Source organism: Alosa sapidissima, chromosome 24 (genome assembly GCF_018492685.1).
Source record: "Alosa sapidissima isolate fAloSap1 chromosome 24, fAloSap1.pri, whole genome shotgun sequence".
Lineage (NCBI taxonomy): Eukaryota > Metazoa > Chordata > Actinopteri > Clupeiformes > Clupeidae > Alosa > Alosa sapidissima.
Window position 1 is genome coordinate 693,963 of NC_055980.1, and position 20,463 is coordinate 714,425.

At 40.7% G+C, this 20,463-nt stretch overlaps 1 protein-coding gene across 4 annotated transcripts in view; it reads right to left on the reverse strand.

Moving 5' to 3' along the window:
• Positions 1-20,463, reverse strand: part of cpxm2 (carboxypeptidase X (M14 family), member 2) — a 250,882-nt gene that overhangs the window by 87,460 nt on the left and 142,959 nt on the right. For all 4 annotated transcript variants that reach the window (XM_042082909.1, XM_042082908.1, XM_042082907.1 and 1 more), the window contains one exon: positions 4,585-4,673. In XM_042082909.1, coding sequence (XP_041938843.1) covers positions 4,585-4,673 — 89 coding nt within the window. The remainder of the gene's footprint in view (positions 1-4,584; positions 4,674-20,463) is intronic.

Here is a 20,463-nt window from a genome sequence, read left to right on the forward strand (position 1 = left end):
GTGTTGCCCTGTTGCTACCCCTTGCCCTTCCAACGAAACAGATGTCTTCAAATCATCGTTTTCCTTGCTTGAAGGCGAACTTAGAGTGATGTTAACCTATTTAAGTTTAACGGCGCGATTGTCGTGAGAGCACGATTCATTGGCGCTTGCATGTTCGGCCTTATGTCTACGTGCGCACCTGAGGCTACTCAGCTGCAAGAGAAATAATTTAACTTAATTTAATAAAAACTCCCGCATATTGATAGCGGCTCCCTGACACCCGCAAATTAGATAAAATCTCCCGGAATGTAGAGTGAGCGATCAAGAGCGCGCATGCGAGACCGCGTGTGCATCTGAGTGATGCCTCCCTGAAATGACTTTTTGCAAGTTGGGATGTCTGTGTATGTTGCTAGTGACAAAATATTAACTTTCAGTGTTTTACGATGTCTTTGTCATGGGGAAGTGTTTTTCCCCATGCATTTATTCTAGGTTACTGTCAGTGACTGCCGTGAGAGAAGCGGGTTCTGTGTTTCGTTCATGTCAGTGACTGATGCGAGAGAAGCGGGGTCTGTGTTGTGTTGCGTTGCGTTAATTTATTTTCATTGGGCATACCGTGCCGTGCCGTCCACAGCTCTTCAGTTCTGACAAAGCCAAAATTACTCCTTTTGAAACAATGAGTGCAGGAAGCGCGTTTGTATGGTTATATTGCTTGACGGGGGGGGATCCCAAGCAGCTTTCAGCCATAAGGCTACTTTGAGAACATTTCAATTCACCCAACACTAATATTCAAAATGTTGAAAACTATTTCGGCATAGCCTATAAAGCAGTTTAATTAAATGGAATGTTAGTTGTAAACAAACGAGCTACTTGGTGAGGCTTGGCCTCACAGATGCACTCGTGCCTTAGATGGCAGGAAAAATCTTCACGATAGGCCTATTAACTAACCACCCGATTCACGTTGGCTGGGGGGAAGGGGGGCCATCAGACAATTGTGCCCAGTTAATCCGGCCCTGCCCCCAAAAAATCCCACCTTCCCACCTCTGACAGCTTAAAAGAAGTCAAGAGGACTCCTTACTCACTGACCTATATCACAAACCTGCGGTTTTGAAATCCTATGCAGCTACAGGAGCTTCCAATCGCGAAGAAGCAATTTTGCATTGTAGGCATAACTAACATGCAATAACGCCGCCGCCAACAACAACCAAAACTAGGCTAATCATTGTCAACATGTAAATTAAATGTAATATTATTGTGAATCAAATTAAAATGTTCTCTTTTGCAAACGTAGGCATAGTAACACAATAATTTAATAATGTTACAAAGATACAAAGACTGCAAGAAATCTAGGAGTTGTTCTCGACAACCAACTAAACTTCTCAGATCATGTTGCCTCAGTCGCCCGGTCATGCCGTTTCGCACTCTACAACATACGGAAAATCAGGACTTACTTGACTCAAGATGCTACCCAACTTCTGGTTCAGGCAATAGTCATCTCACGACTCGACTACTGCAATGCCCTCCTGACAGGTCTCCCAGCCTGCGCAGTGAAACCACTTCAGATGATCCAGAACGCGGCGGCGCGCCTGGTCTACAACCAACCCAAAAGGGCACATGTTACCCCGCTGCTCATCCAGCTACACTGGCTACCTATGGCGGCCCGCATCAAATTCAAGTCTCTAACGCTTGCCTACAAAGTAGTCTCCGGTTCTGCTCCCACCTACTTGAATGCCCTCATACAGACTTACATTACCTCCAGACCGCTGCGCTCCTCTGACGAACGACGTCTAGCTCTACCACCAGTACGCTCAAGCCAATCCAAACTTTTCTCATCTGTTGTTCCTCGTTGGTGGAACACACTGCCAGTTCCTACAAGGGCAGGGACATCCTTTTCCACTTTCAAAATACTCCTGAAGACCCAGCTCTTTAGAGAACATCTACTCTCATAGCAACACTTACAACAAGTCTTACTGATCCTAGCACTCACCAGCCGTTAAACTGACAAGTAACTGTTAAAATACAGCACTCACCGACGCACTTATTCTTACTGTACTCTAATGTGTTTTTTTTAAACTGTCCTAAAATTGTGAGAATTGTTCTAAAACTTACTGTTTACCATGTTGTTAGTCGCTTTGGTTAAAAAAGCGTCAGCCAAATGTAATGTAATGTAATGTAATGTAATGTAAAGATACTACATCAATCCGTATGTTTCATTGGGCTACTAGGCTATTTGTTTTGCCTTGATTCATTTAGGCTAGGCCTTTTTATTCAGGGGCCGTATTCACAAAGAATTTTAAGGCTAAAAGTAGCTCCTAACTGGCGAATTTAGGAGCAACTCCTAACTTTAGGACTCCTAATTTAAAAAGTAATTCACGAAGCATTTTAGACCTAAAAGTAGCACCTAAGTCTGGGACAGCTTAAGTCGAAAGGACTCCTAACTCACTAAGACCTATTCATAAACAGCTTTTTTGTGGCATTTTACGTTGCGATGTTTTGAAATGCGTAGCCTATGCGCAACAGGAGCTTCCAATCGCGAGGGAACAATTTTGCATTAATAAAAGGGATGCAATAATGCCACCAACAACAACCAAAACTACTCATTGTTAACATGTAAATGAACGTTTCATTGTGAATCAAATTAAAATGTTCTCCTCTTTGCAAACGTAGCCTAGGGATATGGTGACAGATTAATTTAATAATGTTGCAAAGGTAGGCTACTGCATCAATCCATAGGCCTATGTTTCATTAGGCTACTAAGCTATTTGTTTTGCCTTACTCTTTATTCATTTAGGCTAGGCCTTTGTATTCAGTTATTAATCATCTTCCGTCCTTCGCACTACATGTGTAGCGCACGCATTCTCCGACCTGTCACCTGTCAGTCATCATCGGAAGAGAGGTGTTTGGAATTCCCGCGTTAAGGCCCATTCACACCAAGAACGATAACGATAACTATAACCATAACGATAAAAGCGTTCACACTGAACAACGATAAACAAAGTCTCTCATTGTGTTAATAAATGTGAGGGCTAAAATTCGATGGGTTCTGATTGGCTATTAGCATTTTATCGTTGTGAAAAATCGCTCTGAAAGTGATCCCCAACGATATCGTTCTTCATGTCGTTATAAAAATATAAGTTTTCGATGTCCCAAACGGAGAGCCATACTTTATTGTTTTTAACGATCTCTATGCTACTCACAAAAATGTAGGCATGGGGACATGATGAAGTAGGTTATCCAACTGTCGTGTGTTAAATTATTGTGATTACGAGCCAGTGGTTTTCAAACATTATGCGTGACTCGGACATCTAACTAAATGCAACAGGCCCATATTGTCCTCGAATTCGCAAAATGAGGACCAGTGTTTTGTCAAATTGCAAATAGCTATTCGTTTTAACTATTTTTTTATGATAGTAGCCTATACAAAAAGCACTTCATACTATCTTAATCTTGGAATATGGGGAGGGAAGTGGCACGTCTGCAGTCAGCCAAATATGAATGTAATTCTGCGGCATAAAGCAGATGTATTTGTTTATTGTACAGAAAAATAAAAATGACATGTCAAGCAGTCAATTGACTACATTGCAGTCAAGAAGTAGGGCAAATTAACTTACGAAACCAAAACGTGGGTCATATTTGTCTAAGCCTCTATTGCGTAGCCTGTTAAAAACGTCGCCAGATAGTATTAAATCGGCAACAACATTGTTTTCTGCAGAAGCCTACCCAAGGCTACAGATTAATTCTGAACAGTTATTTCTCTACTGGCTCAATTATCACACCACTGTTTTGATTTGCGTAGTTGCGTTAACCCCAACACTGACAATAATGTAGACAGCAAATTTCGATTTCGTGTAGTCAAGCCTTAAGCCATACCCAAGTAGCCTAAATCGAGGTAATGTTTGATTATGCATGATTTATTTTGTTATTGAATTCGTAGGCTGGGATTACTCTCGGCAACAATTATGTAAGGGACGGCAGGCAGAGCGATGTACAGTGGCAGAGCGACGCACAGTGGCTGAAAGTGGTACTAAAGCTTCACGCAGCTTCACGCCGCGTAATGCGCGAATGAAGTGGTCATTTGAAAGCAATGCCCACTGTATCTGTGATTTGTTTAAACCACGATATTGGCCAAATATGTGTCTGTTATTGAACCAAAGGTAGAGTTTCAATGCGGACACTTTTTCGAGGTTTCCTCTCTCTAATAGCTGGTCGCACTTTTGAAAAACATGTGACCAAATTGGTCGCACTCTGGAGCCCTGTAGTTGTACTACTGTAGAAGTTTCATACCATTCAGGGCATTATTAGTGGGGTAATTTACGAGATAAAAGTTGGTTCCATTACGACTGCAGAACGTCATTAGTTTCTGACAGCGCTACTCGACCAGGGTTCGACCAAGGGAAAAAAGGTTCTGGGAGGGTGTTTGGCTCAGGGTCATGGTGCAAAGGACCCTAGGGTGAAATTACTCCGAACCATCGCTTTAAAGAGGTGATGACATCACTTGTTACATTTGGTAGGTTGATAACTTAACTAACCCCTGAGTATACTCTTGATATGACTGAGGTTACATGAGTTATGTAAGCTACTTTTGAAAAAGAAAAAAAAAACACTTACCTGTCTCATTTCTTTATAGTTGTGGTGTTTGAAGTCCAAACTGTCTGTTGTTGTGATTTCATTTCGTCTATGGTAATAGTTATTGGGGTCTGCCAAAAAGAAGGTATATTTAATGAAAACATTAAATTTATGATTTTATGATTTTATTAGGATCTCTATTAGCTGGTGCAAGGCATACATAAATAAAAAAATAAATAAATGAATAGCAATACTAGGGGTGGCACTGTTCACAAAACCCATGGTTCGGTTCGTATCACGGTTTTAAGATCACGGTTTTCGGTTCTGTATGGTTCTTGTTGTTATTTTTTCTTTTTAATCTTTAACACACAGAAATACCGTTCTTCAGCATATGATGTATAGCTTAAATATCCACCCAGGGCCCCAGACTAACTTTTTGTGTTGGTTGCACTGGTGCACCTAACCTTTTTTTTAGGTGCACCAACACAAAACGCCAAAAAATCGCCTTTAATGCCAAAAGGTCACCTTTTTTTTATCCCTCTCCTTTCATATAATGTGAATGTTTTTTTTTAACAACAATTAGGTGTAGAAAAAGCTTGTCTTTATTTGAAACACAATATATAGGCTACATATATTGAATAGATTATAGAATACATATAAGAATATAAAGATTTAAGCTACATTGAGCTTAAATTAAACATTTCAAATTGAAACATTTAAGCAAAATAAAACATTTCCAAAAATAAAAGTGTTTGTGCTTAAAGTGCTTCAGTGAACTGAACTGTCTTATTTTTCATTGTGTCGGCTATTACACCAATAAATTGGGCACATGCCGTGTCATTGCTGTAGGTTGGATTGACATTTAAGCCATTCTTCTTCATTAGAATTATCTCTGACTTAAATTTGGTGAACGGCATTTCCTCCTTGGCAATGTTGTATGCGACATTGAATTTTGTAATAATTTCTGATTCCTCCGAGGACCTGATTAATACAGCCTGACGCTCAAATGCAGCTGGGAGAGGGGCTACGTTATTTACACACTTGTCAGGGCATGTAGTGTGCTTTTTGTACTCATTGTGCTTTTTCAACGTTTCATCGATTCGAAACGTTGTCGACCCTTTAATGAATGCACATTTCCCGGCCATAGTCTGCCCGCACTCCCGACAGTATATACAGTGCATTGAGTTATGTTCTTTACTGTACCTTAGCCAGGGAAATCGATTTAACCATTCTTTCCGGAAAGAATATGTTTTGGGCTTTTTCCTTTCATTCCCGTTGGCGGGCTCTACCTCAGTCTCCTCTGGTTCCGAGTCTACTGTGGAAGGACCTAGGCTTGGCATCCTCCTAGGGACCTAGGCTAAGGTCGAGTCTTGGCTGCATGGAGTGACAGTAGGGCTAGGAGTCGGCTTCGTTTTCTTAAGGAAAAAAGTTTCAATATCTCTACCTCTCTTCATATTCATGTATTTGTCGCGTTTATTTTCTTTAATCGTTTCAGTTCTCTGCTCAGGTCGTGCGCATTTTTTGAGCTGACAACAACTTAGAGCAGTGAAAAGGACCACAGCCAATCAGAGGCAAGGACCTGCCCGAGCTCTGTCTCTTATTGGTTTAGACCACGATACAATCAGGATAACCAGAGGAGAACACAGAGAGATGCTGCACTTGCGAAATAAATGTATGTCAGGTGCACCAGTGCGACATCAAATTTTTTTCAGTCGCACTTTTAAAAATTTCGGTCGCATATGCGACCAAATTGGTCGCACTCTGGAGCCCTGCCACCATTTAGGCTATAGTATTATTATAGTTACAGTTAACCCTCCTGTTGTGTTCGTTTTATGTTTTGTGTTCCCGGTCAAAAATGACCGGTGCGTTATAACTTGTTATAAATCCATAGTAGCACACATATTATCATCTAATGTTGTGATAGACCTTTGCATCAACTTCATGTTCTATTGGATATAACTAGTTTTGAACTTACATTTGCTATTTATGGCCAGCAGGCCTCACTGACCTGAGCTCATGCAAGTCAGAAAGGGGATTCTATTGGGGAAAGGTTCCAGTTGGGGCTGAGTGAGGGTATGTTTGTGTGTGTGTTTTAATGTACAGAAGCACATATACAGTCCATCTGATCAATACATTTGTGCCTGGACCCAATTTTATACACTGGCCATTTTCTCACCCATTCATCTCTAATGGCCGGTCATTTTTGACCGGAAATACACATGGGTGTTCTAAAGTTAAATAAAACACTCAAATTGTTATAAAAATGACAAGAACCAAGACAAAGAACCCCCTACTCTTTGCGATAAGTGCCATGGGATCTTTAATGACCACAGTGAGTCAGGACCTCGGTTTAACGTCTCATCCGAAGGACGGCATCTCCTACAGTGCAGTGTCCCCGTCACTGCACTGGGGCATTGGGATGGATCTTTTTGCCAGAGGGCAACACCACTTCCAGCAGAAACCTAGTTGCTAGTAGCAACAGGAGGGTTTTTGACCAATATGTTTGTTCTGACTGAAAATGACACTGCCACATGCCAAAAGGTTGTAAGACAATGTGGTACAAACATGGAATCAAAAAAGAATCGTTTTCATCTTTTTTAACATTTTTGTGAAAAATGGCATGTCCAAAATTATTCATACCCTTTTTAAATAATGTTTAAATAATGGAAACATCTTTATTATAGTGGATGGAATCCACTATCTTGAAATATCCTGGCTTCTTCTTCTTATTGCATTGCATGTAAATGCAATGGACTATTATCACTGTTCTTATAATTATTCTTCTTCCAACCAAATTCAACATTTAATGCGACTGAAACCACTGAACCATCTGACCTCATTCAAAGACTCCTACAAAGCTCTTGTAACGAACAATCGTACAATGTATTTTTCATATTTGTGAACTTTATACTTTGAGATATTTAAGATAAAAGAGCAAGAAATTCCCATAGAGTTAACATTGACCACCGTGGCGGCAACTTTAGGCATTATGACGTGACCGGCAGCTGAAAGTAATCAACCACCACAATCTTTCTCCCACTGGAGCTGTGAATCTTCTGAATGATTTGGACGTTTTCGCCTGCCGTGATACTTTACTTGCTCGTAAAACTCTTCTTCAGAGGCACATTTCTCCAATAACAGACAAGGTAAGTGTTTTGGTTTTTGGTATTTGAGTCATTCATGTCGTCAAACTATGTTTCCTATTAGACATTCTCTGGCTATAACGTTAGCGTGTAATAGAATGTTCATTATTTCAATAAACACGTTTTCTCTGAAGCACTTTCCCGACTTTGTCTTTCTACAAGCATATTATGGAGATACAGTGGGCAGTGCTTCGACTTGGCCAGCTTCTCTCGTGGTCCGCGCGTGGGATCACGCGACTTTAATTTGTATTTTTCCAGTGAGACGCTGCAACAACCCAAACAACCGGTAGATGGCTCAAGTGAGCAGGGTGTCTCGTAAAAAGAAATGGAGCCTGGAAAACCCTACAGAGACTTCACTACAGACTTTAGCAGACTGGTTTAGAAATAATTTAATAGCCAGAAATATGCCTGCCCTGCCCTAAAAAAGAAATATTTGGTTAACTGCGAGTGAATCCCGTTTGCAGCTGTAGAAGAAACGCAGGACAAATTAAACATTCTGGTTTTCTCTGAGTGCAACGATGATAGACAGACATCATTTGGACAAAATATAGAGCATATTAACCTCCGTTGCCTAGCCAAATGCCTTCCTGTTACGTCCTGTTATCACGGAGTTACAGGCGATAAACGATTTTTGATGGTCACAAGTTTACTTCATTAGTGTTTTTTTTTATTTTTTATTATTATTAAAGAGTGTTTTTCATTTAAAGGTTTGACTTCGTGCTTATTCAGTAGAGCATTTAGTGCTCTCCCCAATCCCAGACGTTCACATTGCATGTTTGTTTGTAATGGATGCAACCACGAGATAGGCTATGCGTTTGACGGCAATGAGTTGTTAACATGAACCAAGACATATAGCCCAGCAGCAATCTAGGGACTGTTCGTTATTTATTTATTTAAGGGGCCACCGGAGGAATTTTGAGTGCTTCAGTTGCAAGTTGCATGACCCTCTCTTGCCTGCTAGAAATTGTTCAATTGTTCAAGTTTTAGGACACAGAATAATGTTTGTAATGATACCAGGTAGGCCTACGTTTAACAGTAACAAGTGTAATGAGCTATTCATTGTCAAAGGTGCATGGTGAAGTGAAATTCTTACTTTGGAAAACATTTGCCGATATCATCGCCGATCATCAGAATATTGCAACAGATTCTGTGTTCTGGACTGCAGGTAACTTGTTAAGCCAGTGGTTCTCAAACTTTTATTTCATTCCCCACTTTGATCAAGGGGCATGACTGATGAGAGTGAAGATAACGTGTTATCCCGAGGCTTTTGGAAGTCAGCATCTTGACAGTAGTCTATTAAAAATATAAGTTTTCGATGTCCCAAACGGAGAGCCATACTTTATTGTTTTTAACGATCTCTATGCTACTCACAAAAATGTAGGCATGGGGACATGATGAAGTAGGCTATCCAACTGTCGTGTGTTAAATTATTGTGATTACGAGCCAGTGGTTTTCAAACATTATGCGTGACTCGGACATCTAACTAAATGCAACAGGCTCATATCGTCCTCGCATTCGCAAAATGAGGACCAGTGTTTTGTCAAATTGCAAATAGCTATTCGTTTTAACGATTTTTTTATGATAGTATGAAGTGCTTTTTGTATAGGCTACTATCTTAATCTTGGAATATGGGGAGGGAAGTTGCGCGTCTGCAGTCAGCCAAATATGAATGTAATTCTGCGGCATAAAGCAGATGTATTTGTTTATTGTACAGAAAAATAAAAATGACATGTCAAGCAGTCAATTGACTACATTGCAGTCAAGAAGTAGGGCAAATTAAGACACTGTTTTGATTTGCGTAGTTGCATTACCCCCAACACTGACAATAACATAGACAGCAAATTAAGATATTTACATAGATTTAACACTCAATATGTTCTGAAGAAGTCCAGACAACGACTCTACTTCCTTCGTCAGCTAAGGAAATTCAAAGTTTCTACATCCATCATGAAGGCCTTCTACACTTCAGCGGTTGAGAGTGTTCTAACTGGTAGCATCATCACCTGGTATGGGAACTCCACAGTTAGAGATTGTAGTACTCTGCAGGGAGTAGTGCGCTCAGCTGAATGTACTATAAGAACTCAACTCCCTGCTCTACAAGATATCTATTCCAGAACAGTACTCCTAAGAGCCCAAAAGATTCTGAACTCTTCTCATCCTAACAATGAATTATTCCTACCGCTGAAATCAAGAAGACGCCTATGTAGTCACAAAGCCAGAACTGAGAGACTCAGGAGAAGTTTTTATCCCCAGGCCATCCGAACTGTGTGTGCAAAGTCAGTATAGTGTGAGTTCATTCACTCCTCAGCACTCTCAAACATTTCCCAACTCTGAACTCACACTATACTGACTTGGCACTCATTCACTCCTCAGCACTCATGACCCCCCCCCCCCCCCCCACACACACACACACACACGACTTTTAGCATTTTTACATCCCTCTCCCTATGCTACAGACCTTTTATTTATTTTCTTATTTCATCACACGTCAAAACACACACACACACACATACACACACATATCTGACTTTCTCCAACTTTTGCACATCTCCACAGAACTTTTTTTTTATTTATTATTTTTGATTTCTCCTCCATCTATCTACCCATGTCCTTGATTGCCTAGCCTTTCTGCCTTTCTGCCCCCACCCCCATCCCCAACACACACAAAAAAAAAAACACACACTTACATCATCACTGTCATCACCTCACATACATACAGCACACTGCTTGCTACAGTAAGCCTCCTCTACATACTTGCTGCACACTGCCCCCCCCCCCCCCCTCCCTACATCCACAGCACATTGTCTTCAGGATCTTCTCCAACACACATCCTCTACATACTTACAGCACACTGCCCCCACCTACCCACACACACACACACAGTCACTGCTCCACTCCCCTTCCGCCCACACACACACATCTTCACTGTCATCACTCACATACATCATACATACAGTACTCTGCAATAGTAAGTCCCTTCACCATACTTGCAGTACACCCCCCTCCCCTACATACACAGCACATTATTTCATCAGGAAGCTTCTCCAACACACATCCCAGTTGCAGTTGGGTTAGCCCCTAGAGCCGTGGATCTGCCCAAGGTTTCTTCCTTGGTAAGGGAGTTTTTCCTTGCCCCTGTTGCTCTTGGGTGCTCCTTGTTGGTGCCCCCCGCCCAATCCCAATCCTCCCCCACCTTTCTTATGCAGCCCTTGCCACTTAATCTACTAAACCCTTCTACTGCACCTTTTACCTCCCCCCCCCCCCCCCCCCCATAAATGCACAAATAGGCTGACACCAGACATAATTTCACTGCATTTCTTACTTCCAGTAACTATATGCATGTGACAATAAACTTCCTTGTATCCTTGTATTTTTTCGTTTTGTGGAGCGGCACCGGTAGGCTATCAAAAGCAGATTTCGATTTTTTCGCTACCACCGTGTAGTCAAGCCTTAAGCCATACCCAAGTAGCCTTAATCGAGGTAATGTTTAATTACGATTTATTTTGTTATTGAATTCGTAGGCTGGGATTCCTCTCGGTAACAATTACGTTTAAAGGTAGCCTAGCCTCCTGCTTTTTCAGAAGGGGCGGCAGTCAGGCTACTGACAGAGCGATGTACAGTGGCAGAGCGACGCACAGTGGCTGAAAGTGGTACTAAAGCTTCACGCCTCGTAATGCGCGACTGAAGTGGCCATTTGAAAGCGATGCCCACTGTAGATAGGGTAGAAAACTGGATTGAACTAAAAAAATGTAACTAAGTAAACTGATTGTTTACTCTACAGTAGGCTATGTTGTTCCTCTCAGGCTGTACAGTAGGCCTATTGAAAGTAGGCCTAGGCTAATAAGCTTAATAGACACATTAACGCTTCCAGCCTAATGACTTTCACACAATTTGAAGGATTTACAGTAGACACATTAGCGCTCCACGTGTAGAGACTGTGCTGAATACAATGTGTGAATGGTGTTCAATGATTTGCCAATATAATAGTGTAACGTCTGCGCACAGGGCATGCTGGGATGCGGGAGAGAACATTTGGGGTTTATGTCTGTATTTCTCCTTAGTTATCAGTCTAATGTTAGCGTCTTTATTGTAACATGTTTCCCTTTTAGTTCTCCCTCGTGTGTGATCCTCTTTGTGTGGGGGGCTGCGTCCACCCCTGTATGTGTAGCGTGTGTGTGTACTTGACCTGCTCCTTGTGTATTGTGTTCTGTGTCTGTGTCTCTGCCCTCGATCCTGAATAAAGCTTGCATTGAACGAAGCTCTGTGTCCTGAAACCTGAAAACGTAGTTTTGAAAACCTGAAAATAGTCTTCTGCTGGGTTGCATGTAGCCTACATGTTTTCAGCCTTTATTGGTTAAATGACCATTTTTATTACAAAAATATTTCTAAACTTCAAGAACTCAGTGTCTAAAACTCAGGGTCATTCAGACTCAACCCTCTTGTTGCATGCGTGCGCAACTAAGAGGCAGAAAGCACCACAGAACAGCATAGAGCAGTGCTGTCCATGAAAAGAATAAAATTAGTTTTTGTGCTGAAAACTGCACCAATTCGAAATCACGATTGTTAGAGAATGTTCAATTATGTTCAATATCCCTAACGGAATGCATGTCTTCGCCAAAAGTGACAAAATACGATGTTATATTAATAATGCAAATGAATGGCAAACTCTGAAATATAGTCTGAAATGAGATGTTATTATGATTGAGACAACAGGGGTATACAAAAAATTCCGATTGTAGCTTACAGCAGCCGACTATTTAGATTAAGTTTATAACGTTGTGGACGGCCACCAAGCGTCTTCTGCCCCACGGCTGCGTGCGCATCTAGTTTTGTTGGTAAACGGGAAACCTGTGTATTTTAACGGTGCCAATTTTTTTATCGCAAGATTAACGTTCTTTTTGGTGTAACAAACGTTGTACTTTTTTTCACACGCTGTTGCAACAACTAGTAACGTTAGAACAACTACAACACCACACCAGATCTAGCTAGACCGGAAACTAAACAATACGCACTGATGAATAGATATTATTTTTTGGTCCCGTTTGAATTGTGCCACGAATTTCACATATGACAATAATTTTTCACGTCAAGAAAGTACTGTTGTTCGATAGACTTAAAAAGTTAGTTGGTTTTGTGCGAATCCGCTCAGTGGACTACATCTCTCGTCTCGAACGATGTACGTCACCAACGTAATGAAACTATAAGATTAGCTGTTATGCTAGTTTACAGTTACATCTTGCTGCCTGCTATGTCACTTAACAGTATCTTATGTACAGTCTATGGACGAATACAATTTACCTGATTGATCTCAGTAAAAATGTAAAGTTTTTGCCTGAAATTGCACTGTGCCTATTTACAACAGCATTATTCCCACCTCTTTTGGGGTCAACCATCAAATGCTGGACCTCTATAGAAAGCTGAGAACCTGTAGTTTTCGTAGGAAACAGTCAAAATAACTGTGTGATGTAGGCTACTGACAAAGAGTTACAGAGGCTAGAATATAGTTTTTTCTTTCTGCCGGATTACAAGCATCTCTGAACCGACCACATTTCAGCCCTCTAGGTCACTTGATATCCCTTAGAAACACAACTGAGCCCTAGCACCAGGTCTTGTGAAGCTGTGTGCAAAAAAGTAGATCAATATAGAATGAAAATATGAGTGCTTTAGACTATTATTTGCCAAGGTATGCCCATGCGTTTTGTAAAATGCCTATGGATACTCCCCATAGGACTTTTTGTAATCCAAAATGCATACTGACAATCAAATGCTTACTGCACATGAACCCCTTTGTGTAGAAGCATAATCATGGTCTCAAATGAAAGGTAACACTTTGAGGTTTTTTGTGGACTACTTAGATTGTATGTCATGTGTTCTGATATAGACTGACTACACAAAATATGGAATAATTACAAAAAAGTCTCTATTTTTGCATTTACTTTGTTGGTTTAATGAGTGTGTATAAGATAGACTATACATCTGTACAACTAACATTGGATAATACAACATGAAGATTCAATTTCTATGGATTCTTGTGAATATTTCAGTACCCAAAATATGTTGCATCTACTTATTGTGCTGCAGCTTCACTGCAGCCAGAAGTCAGGGTAGCACCAAAAGCGGGGGGAGGAGGGCATTTGGATCAAATTTAATTGAGACATAATAAAATTAATCTGAGAATGTAAAGCACTATACATATTGTACATGAAAAAAGTTGTCATTTTTGGATTCCCAAGAGTCAAAGCTTTGAAATGGTTTATAACATTACTATGCTACATAGCAATATGGTGCATACAATTGATTTAGAATGTTGGGGGGAAGTGGGGGAGGGGGGTAACCGTCTCGCCGGCGGGACACTGAAAATTATTGGGTTAACGATTTACCCATTGTCTTTTCAACCGGGACCAGAAAATAATTCTGCCATAGCCATAGGCTGCTGTTCAAATTTTTTTGAAAGATAGGTCCCATGGTGGCTAATGGAATGGGCGTGACTTCGGCTCTCTATGGAATGGAACGTTGTATGTGCTGATATAATGGAAACCTATGCTGCATCGAAGTGGGGAGCGAAAAGGGCTTATACTTATTAAATCTAGAAACAAACGTGAATAAAAGGCACAAAATAAGGTTGGTATAAGAGTTATCTGTGTGTTTATGGGATTAATGTGACCATTATTGATATATATATATATATATATATATATATATATATATATATTTATTTTTTTTTATTTTTATTTTTTCCTTCTATTTGTTTTATCTGTGTCCTGAAAGGCGTTTTTAAATATGTAAATGTGTTCCTATTTATTGCGCTTTCCACTTTAGGAGTGTTACGAAAGTAGGCACAGTCAAACTGCCCGTGGCTGACTATAATTAAGTTCGGCAAGCTTAACTTTACATGTCATAACATCAACTAAACATAAGTCACACATTCATTCTATCACTTGTAATATGAACGTAGCCTATTTCCTACAACTAGGTGAGAATTGGCTATGTTATACTGAAGTTCCACAGTTAGCTAGCTAGCAAGCTAACCATTTTGCATGGGATATTATGGTAAGTGTAGATACGTGCTAAATTTGGTCTCAACATTGGGATATTGCAAACGAATTAGGTTGGTAATGTACATAGTTTCGACATGAGTAAGTTACATACACATAATTCTTCATAACTGCAGTGTTAGTAAAATGACTGAATGTCCTGTGAATTAATAAGTAAGGGATATAGAACGCCGAAGGGATGTATAGAACGCCGGTCATTGTCAGGAAATGGGTCCCGACAGGGCGGACCGGACCCCGGCAACACCGGCAACAAAATATTGATTTAACAATAATTTTAATTGGGGGGGGGGGGGGGGGGGATGCTAAATAGGCCGTTAAATAGCCTAATGGCAACGTTCTGTTATTCAGAATTAGCAGACCGCCGAACGTTGGGAAGGCCCATTCAAGTGAATGGAGCATTCTGCAGCATTATGAAGAGCCGTGTAATAACTAGATGTAACGTCAACGTGTAATTACTAGCTGTCTTTCCCATTGGAATCAATGATATAATGTTAACTTGTTTTCCGCTAAAATGGGGCGTGATTCAGATTAAATGTATCTTTATGATGATGCGCCGTTACGTAAAGGCATGCTGCACACACTTGTTTGGGCTTACGAGCCGGCCAAAGAGTAGTAGCCTAGGCTGACGCATTAATCGTGTGCCGCCAAACCATCATTTGTTCTGTTATCAACAATCCTCTTTGGCTTTTGATGCACCATTCCTTGTCCTCCAACTGCCAGACACTTCCTAGCAAATATTCTAAGAACTTTACTTCCTCCTAGTCCTCCTCCTGTAGTCATGGAGATAATAAACACCAACGCAGTTCTTAACTCCCGGTCGGCTGGTGTTTTAAATAGCTGTGGACACCGATGCCGACATGAGTGCGATGCACTCTGCTTTCGACATTCATTTACATTAGATTCCATTCTTTTCAATACAACTCCGCACACCAGCATCACACTTTGCTGCCGTAAATCACGATTCAGTTATATTTGGTCGACGCTGCTCCATAAAATCCATTGTTCATCCAGTGTTTGCCTGTTAAAAACTTCGGCGCTGATGTGTGTGGCAAGTGACAGTGCACCATAGACTGTAGGCCTATAAAATGGCAGTGCACTCATGTCGAAAAGTTCCTTATTTTCAGCTGAACTCAAAGATAATGAAAATAGTATGAATATAGTATTTTCTGTTTGTTATGCCCTTTATAATGTTTGTAGGCCTACATTTTGTGCATGCACTTCTGCGGTAGCATTTATTTCAGTTTATATATTTCTGAAGAATATATTGTTTTGCCTCAGGTCTGCTGCACATCTTTTGAAATTTGATTTGAAATAATCAAATAGACCTAAGTTCAGTTAAAGAAGCCCTATGCAACAATTTTAGCAAAAATGAACTTAATTATGCAGGTTGAGAGTCGTTCTGATGGTTCTACAACACTTTCTGGGTTGTTTGGTGGGTGTTTCGTCTCCCCCTATCGCTTCTCCGCGGAAAAAACGAATATGCAACTTTCTGAACCCGAACCGGGTAAATCCAGATGTGACTCAGAGGAAGTATCCAATCGCGCCTCGAAAATGTAGTCAGATTGTAGTTTCTAAGAAGACTGCAAAACGGACTCTGACTTGGCTTGGTTGCTGTTGAAATTGTAAGTAGCCCAACCTTGGGTGAACTTTGTTTTTGTAAGGTGGTTTGATAGTCTCTTGAACAATGTGTTTGCTCGACCGTTTTATTGTGAGCCCTGTATGTGTTTAGTGGGGGTTTAGCGTAGCAGTCACTAGCTGCAGGGGGAGCTATGCGAGCCCAAATCCTGCGAAAACCCAGAAACAGCGAAGGAATAACCAGACCTGCATAGGGCTTCTTTAATAAAGTAACTTGCTTTCATTTGAATCCCAATCAAGATACACAATAATTGCTTTATATTGTTAATATGGACTCCTGGAAAGTTCAGAAATGCAAAATAATAGAATTTTAATCATATGATAAAATATGTGATTAATCGTGATTAACTATAGGAATTCAGCAATTAATCGTTTAATTGCTTGACAGCACTAGTTAAGATCAATTTCCAAAAGATGATTGTTTTATTCCTCTTTTTAGCCAACTTTAGCATGGGTGTGCTAACTTTGTCACATGACTGTATCTCATCCAATATTCAAAACAGTCATGTTTATCCCACCCAATATTTTTTGCTTTAACAAAAAAAAAAAAAATCTCATCTCAGTTAAACTACTCAAGGGTAAAACACTAATTCAGCTGCATAGCTTACACATGAATGTCTGTTATTATTGAAATGTTTAGCAATTTCCCATATCAAGCATTGTTGAGAGGGATTGTGAGGACATAGCATGCATTTTGAGTGAGTACAAGAGAGAAAAAATGCCGGTATGCCATTTGCCAGTAGAGTTATCTATGGGCATAAGTAAGAGTAAAGTTATCTAATCACACAAAGCTGAAGTTAGCCCCAGAATCGAAACACAATCGACTCCTGGGGAACACCACAGGTCAAGGACGTTGGTGTTGAGGTACAGTTTCTGATGGCAACAAAGAAGCTCCTTTCTTGTAGATATGATTTTAGCCAGTTGATAACTATGCCTGTAAATCCAGTGTTCTAGTCTGTGCAGGCGCGCCGGCGGCACAGGGTACGTGGGGGATGTCCCCCGCAGTGTTGAAGAGACGGCCGTCGTCCCCCTCACTTTTGATAAGGGAAAAAAAGCCTTATAGATACTGCTAAATAAATAATAACCTATAGGTTTGCGCTGGCTATGTAAAACTCCTCATTAACAGCATCACACCACTAACCACAGCCATCTAAGACTGCACAATCTCATATTCACTCTGTTGGATATCTGAAGCCAGTTTGTCTAACAACCATCATAAAATAATCCAAGCTACTTAGTGTAAATCCTCAAATTATGGCTGGGGTATTTTATTTAGCCTACTTAAGCTGTGCAAAGCACAGCACTTTATTTGGTGCAGGCTGGTATTCGAGGCGTTAGGAGTGGCATACCGGTACGCTATCAAAAGCATAACATTTTCGGTTTGGTTTGGGATTTAATTTACTTTTGGACTGTTTGATTATATTTCTAAATGTTGGGACTGATGGGCACTGAAATCTAGGAGGTATTTGATGGTTCACTATTATGTTTCATGCAGTTGAAAAAGTGTCGGGATTTCCACCTCTGTTTATTGTGAGACAAGGCAGCCGTTCATTGAACAGGGGCTGTGCTATGGTGGAAACCTTTTTATGGAGCCAAGTAGCCTAAATTGAGTTATTGTTTAATTATGCATGATTTAGCCTACTTTTTATTAAATTCGTAGGCTGGAATGCCAATCAGCTTGAAGGGGGCGGCAAGCGAATGAGTTTGAGACGACTCAGAAAACGACTTTCTTTGCCAACAGTACTAATCCAACCCACATGTGAGATTGAGGCTTGCCCACGCCTCTCTCATATCAGGATGACCGCAAGAAGAACGACTAGGCAACTCAAAACTAAAGTGAAGCGGGTGCGAGTTTTATTTACAGTGCAGTAGTAGTGATTAACAAAAGAGAAAACAAAAACTGAGGATAAACGGAAAACAAAACCGGCCTCAATGAGGCAACACAAATATAACTACAACAAAAGACTGTTTAGATAACTATCACAATAGCACTTTCTCTTGCACTTACTTCTCTGCACAGCTTCACAGCAAGCTTGTTTTCCCCTGGCTCTCTCTCTCCCCAAATGAAAACCCCTGCCCTTTCGAAGAGCTCACAATCTACCAGAGAGCAGTGATTGGACAGACACTAAACTAATCAGAAAATGGCATTACAAAAACCTTTAAAACATACATTTAGAAGTACATACAAATTACCACAATATCCCCAGAAAATAGCCTTTAAAAAGTAGAAAACATACATCCCACATTTACTCAGTATATGCATGAAATAAAGCTACAAAACAATAATTACTCACATATTACGTCACCATGACAATCAAAGCAAAGATTGTTAAGGCGGAGCAAGATATTTCATCAGGAGCCACTTCCGGGAACCCGGATCGTACGAGGGGGGTCAAATCCCCCTTTATGCAGAGCAGAGGCAGCGACTGCTCTCAGAATTTCACCACATATGCTAAGGTCTGGGTTCTATAGAGTTAGGAATGTGAATTTCGGGCACATTTCCATGATCCTCAAACCCTTCTGAACATTTCAGGTACATTTTTAGCATTTTTGAGCAATCCAGTCTGGAGAAAATCAACCTTATATCAGGTGTGCGCTGGTTATTTATGCCGCTGCAGTTGGCCGGTTGCAACTTACGCTCGTCAATACGTCATCGGCACGCCTCTTTATGCAGACAGGATTCGATCCCAATTTCGCGCCCATAGACATGAACTACGACAAAGTATCTTGCTCCGCCTTAACAATCTTTGATCAAAGTTCGCACCACTGAACCGGACAGTGGTTAAGAACATTGGTTCTGCAATGGCTCCGGTTTCCGCCACAGACCATTCTGATGGAACACATATTGGCAGCGGTGAGTGAGAAATGTTTGTTTGTAGTGCGGTGAACTATTGTGTTGCGAGTGGAATATGGGACGAGACAACTGGTACCTGCACTGCTCGCAGCTATGGTAAGTACATGTTTTAACTGAGAAATGTGTGCGTTTTCACGATAGCCGCGCTAAAAGGCAAAAGTTTGAATAAGGTGTGTAGGAGATGCTAACAGGTGTCTGGGTCTATGTGTGTGTGTGAGTGCGCTTGCGTGTCAATGGGAGTGTCTGTGCGTGTCGGGAGGTGTGTGTGAGTGTAGAAAGGATGTGTCGCTGGCGTTTTGGTGAAAAATGTCACTACCACACATCTTCATTTTTCACACAACAATTTAATAAAATATTAAGAAGAGGTCTTATTTCATTGAATTAAATCGAAATAATGTCTTCTAGTGCTGGTGGACTGATAGCCCTACTGGGCAATTATTACCCCGTCTTGTATTTGGGGACCAGCCTTTATTTGTCCGGCTATAAATATAATCAATCCCGTGCATAATTTGAGGAGTTATGGTAGCCTAGTCTCCTGCTCATCCCGACATTAGCTGTTACGTTTACTGAAACTCAACTAGCCTGATCAACTCATTTTCACTAACTTATAAAATACAAGTCTATACCCAATGATTTTGTTCTATGACATTTATTTCAAACATAATTTCAAGACACAAATATATTGGCTACTTCAGTTACCTTGGTGCATAAATCTCAGAGAGTAGGCTACCACACCCCACAGTGATGGGCCTTAGCGTTCTTACGCGTTCAGTGTGGGGTCCTAAACAAGCTGAGAATTTAGCGGTGTTACGTCTGCCTGTCACAGACGTCAGGAGTTCTTTGAAGCTTGGGATAATAGTGCTACAGTAACAGTATTTTATTTTACTTTTTTTTTTCAATTTTATAAATGCTTTGTTTAAATGCTGTTGGAACGGCCCCAGCCGTGGCGCAACTGGCTGCACCGTACGCCGGCGACCCGGGTTTAATTCCCGCCCCGTGGTCCTTTCCGGATCCCATCCCTACTCTCTCTCACTCTCGCTTCCTGTCATTCTCCACTGTCCTATCGAATTAAAGGCATACAAAGCCCCCAAAAATATACTTAATAAAAATAAATGCTGTTGGAACAAATAGTAATTGATTATAAAGGCAACTTTCTGTGGTCTGGACTGGTAACTTGTTAAGCCAACATGTTCTACATTGCATCAATAAATGTTAAAACACATAGTGGAGAGTT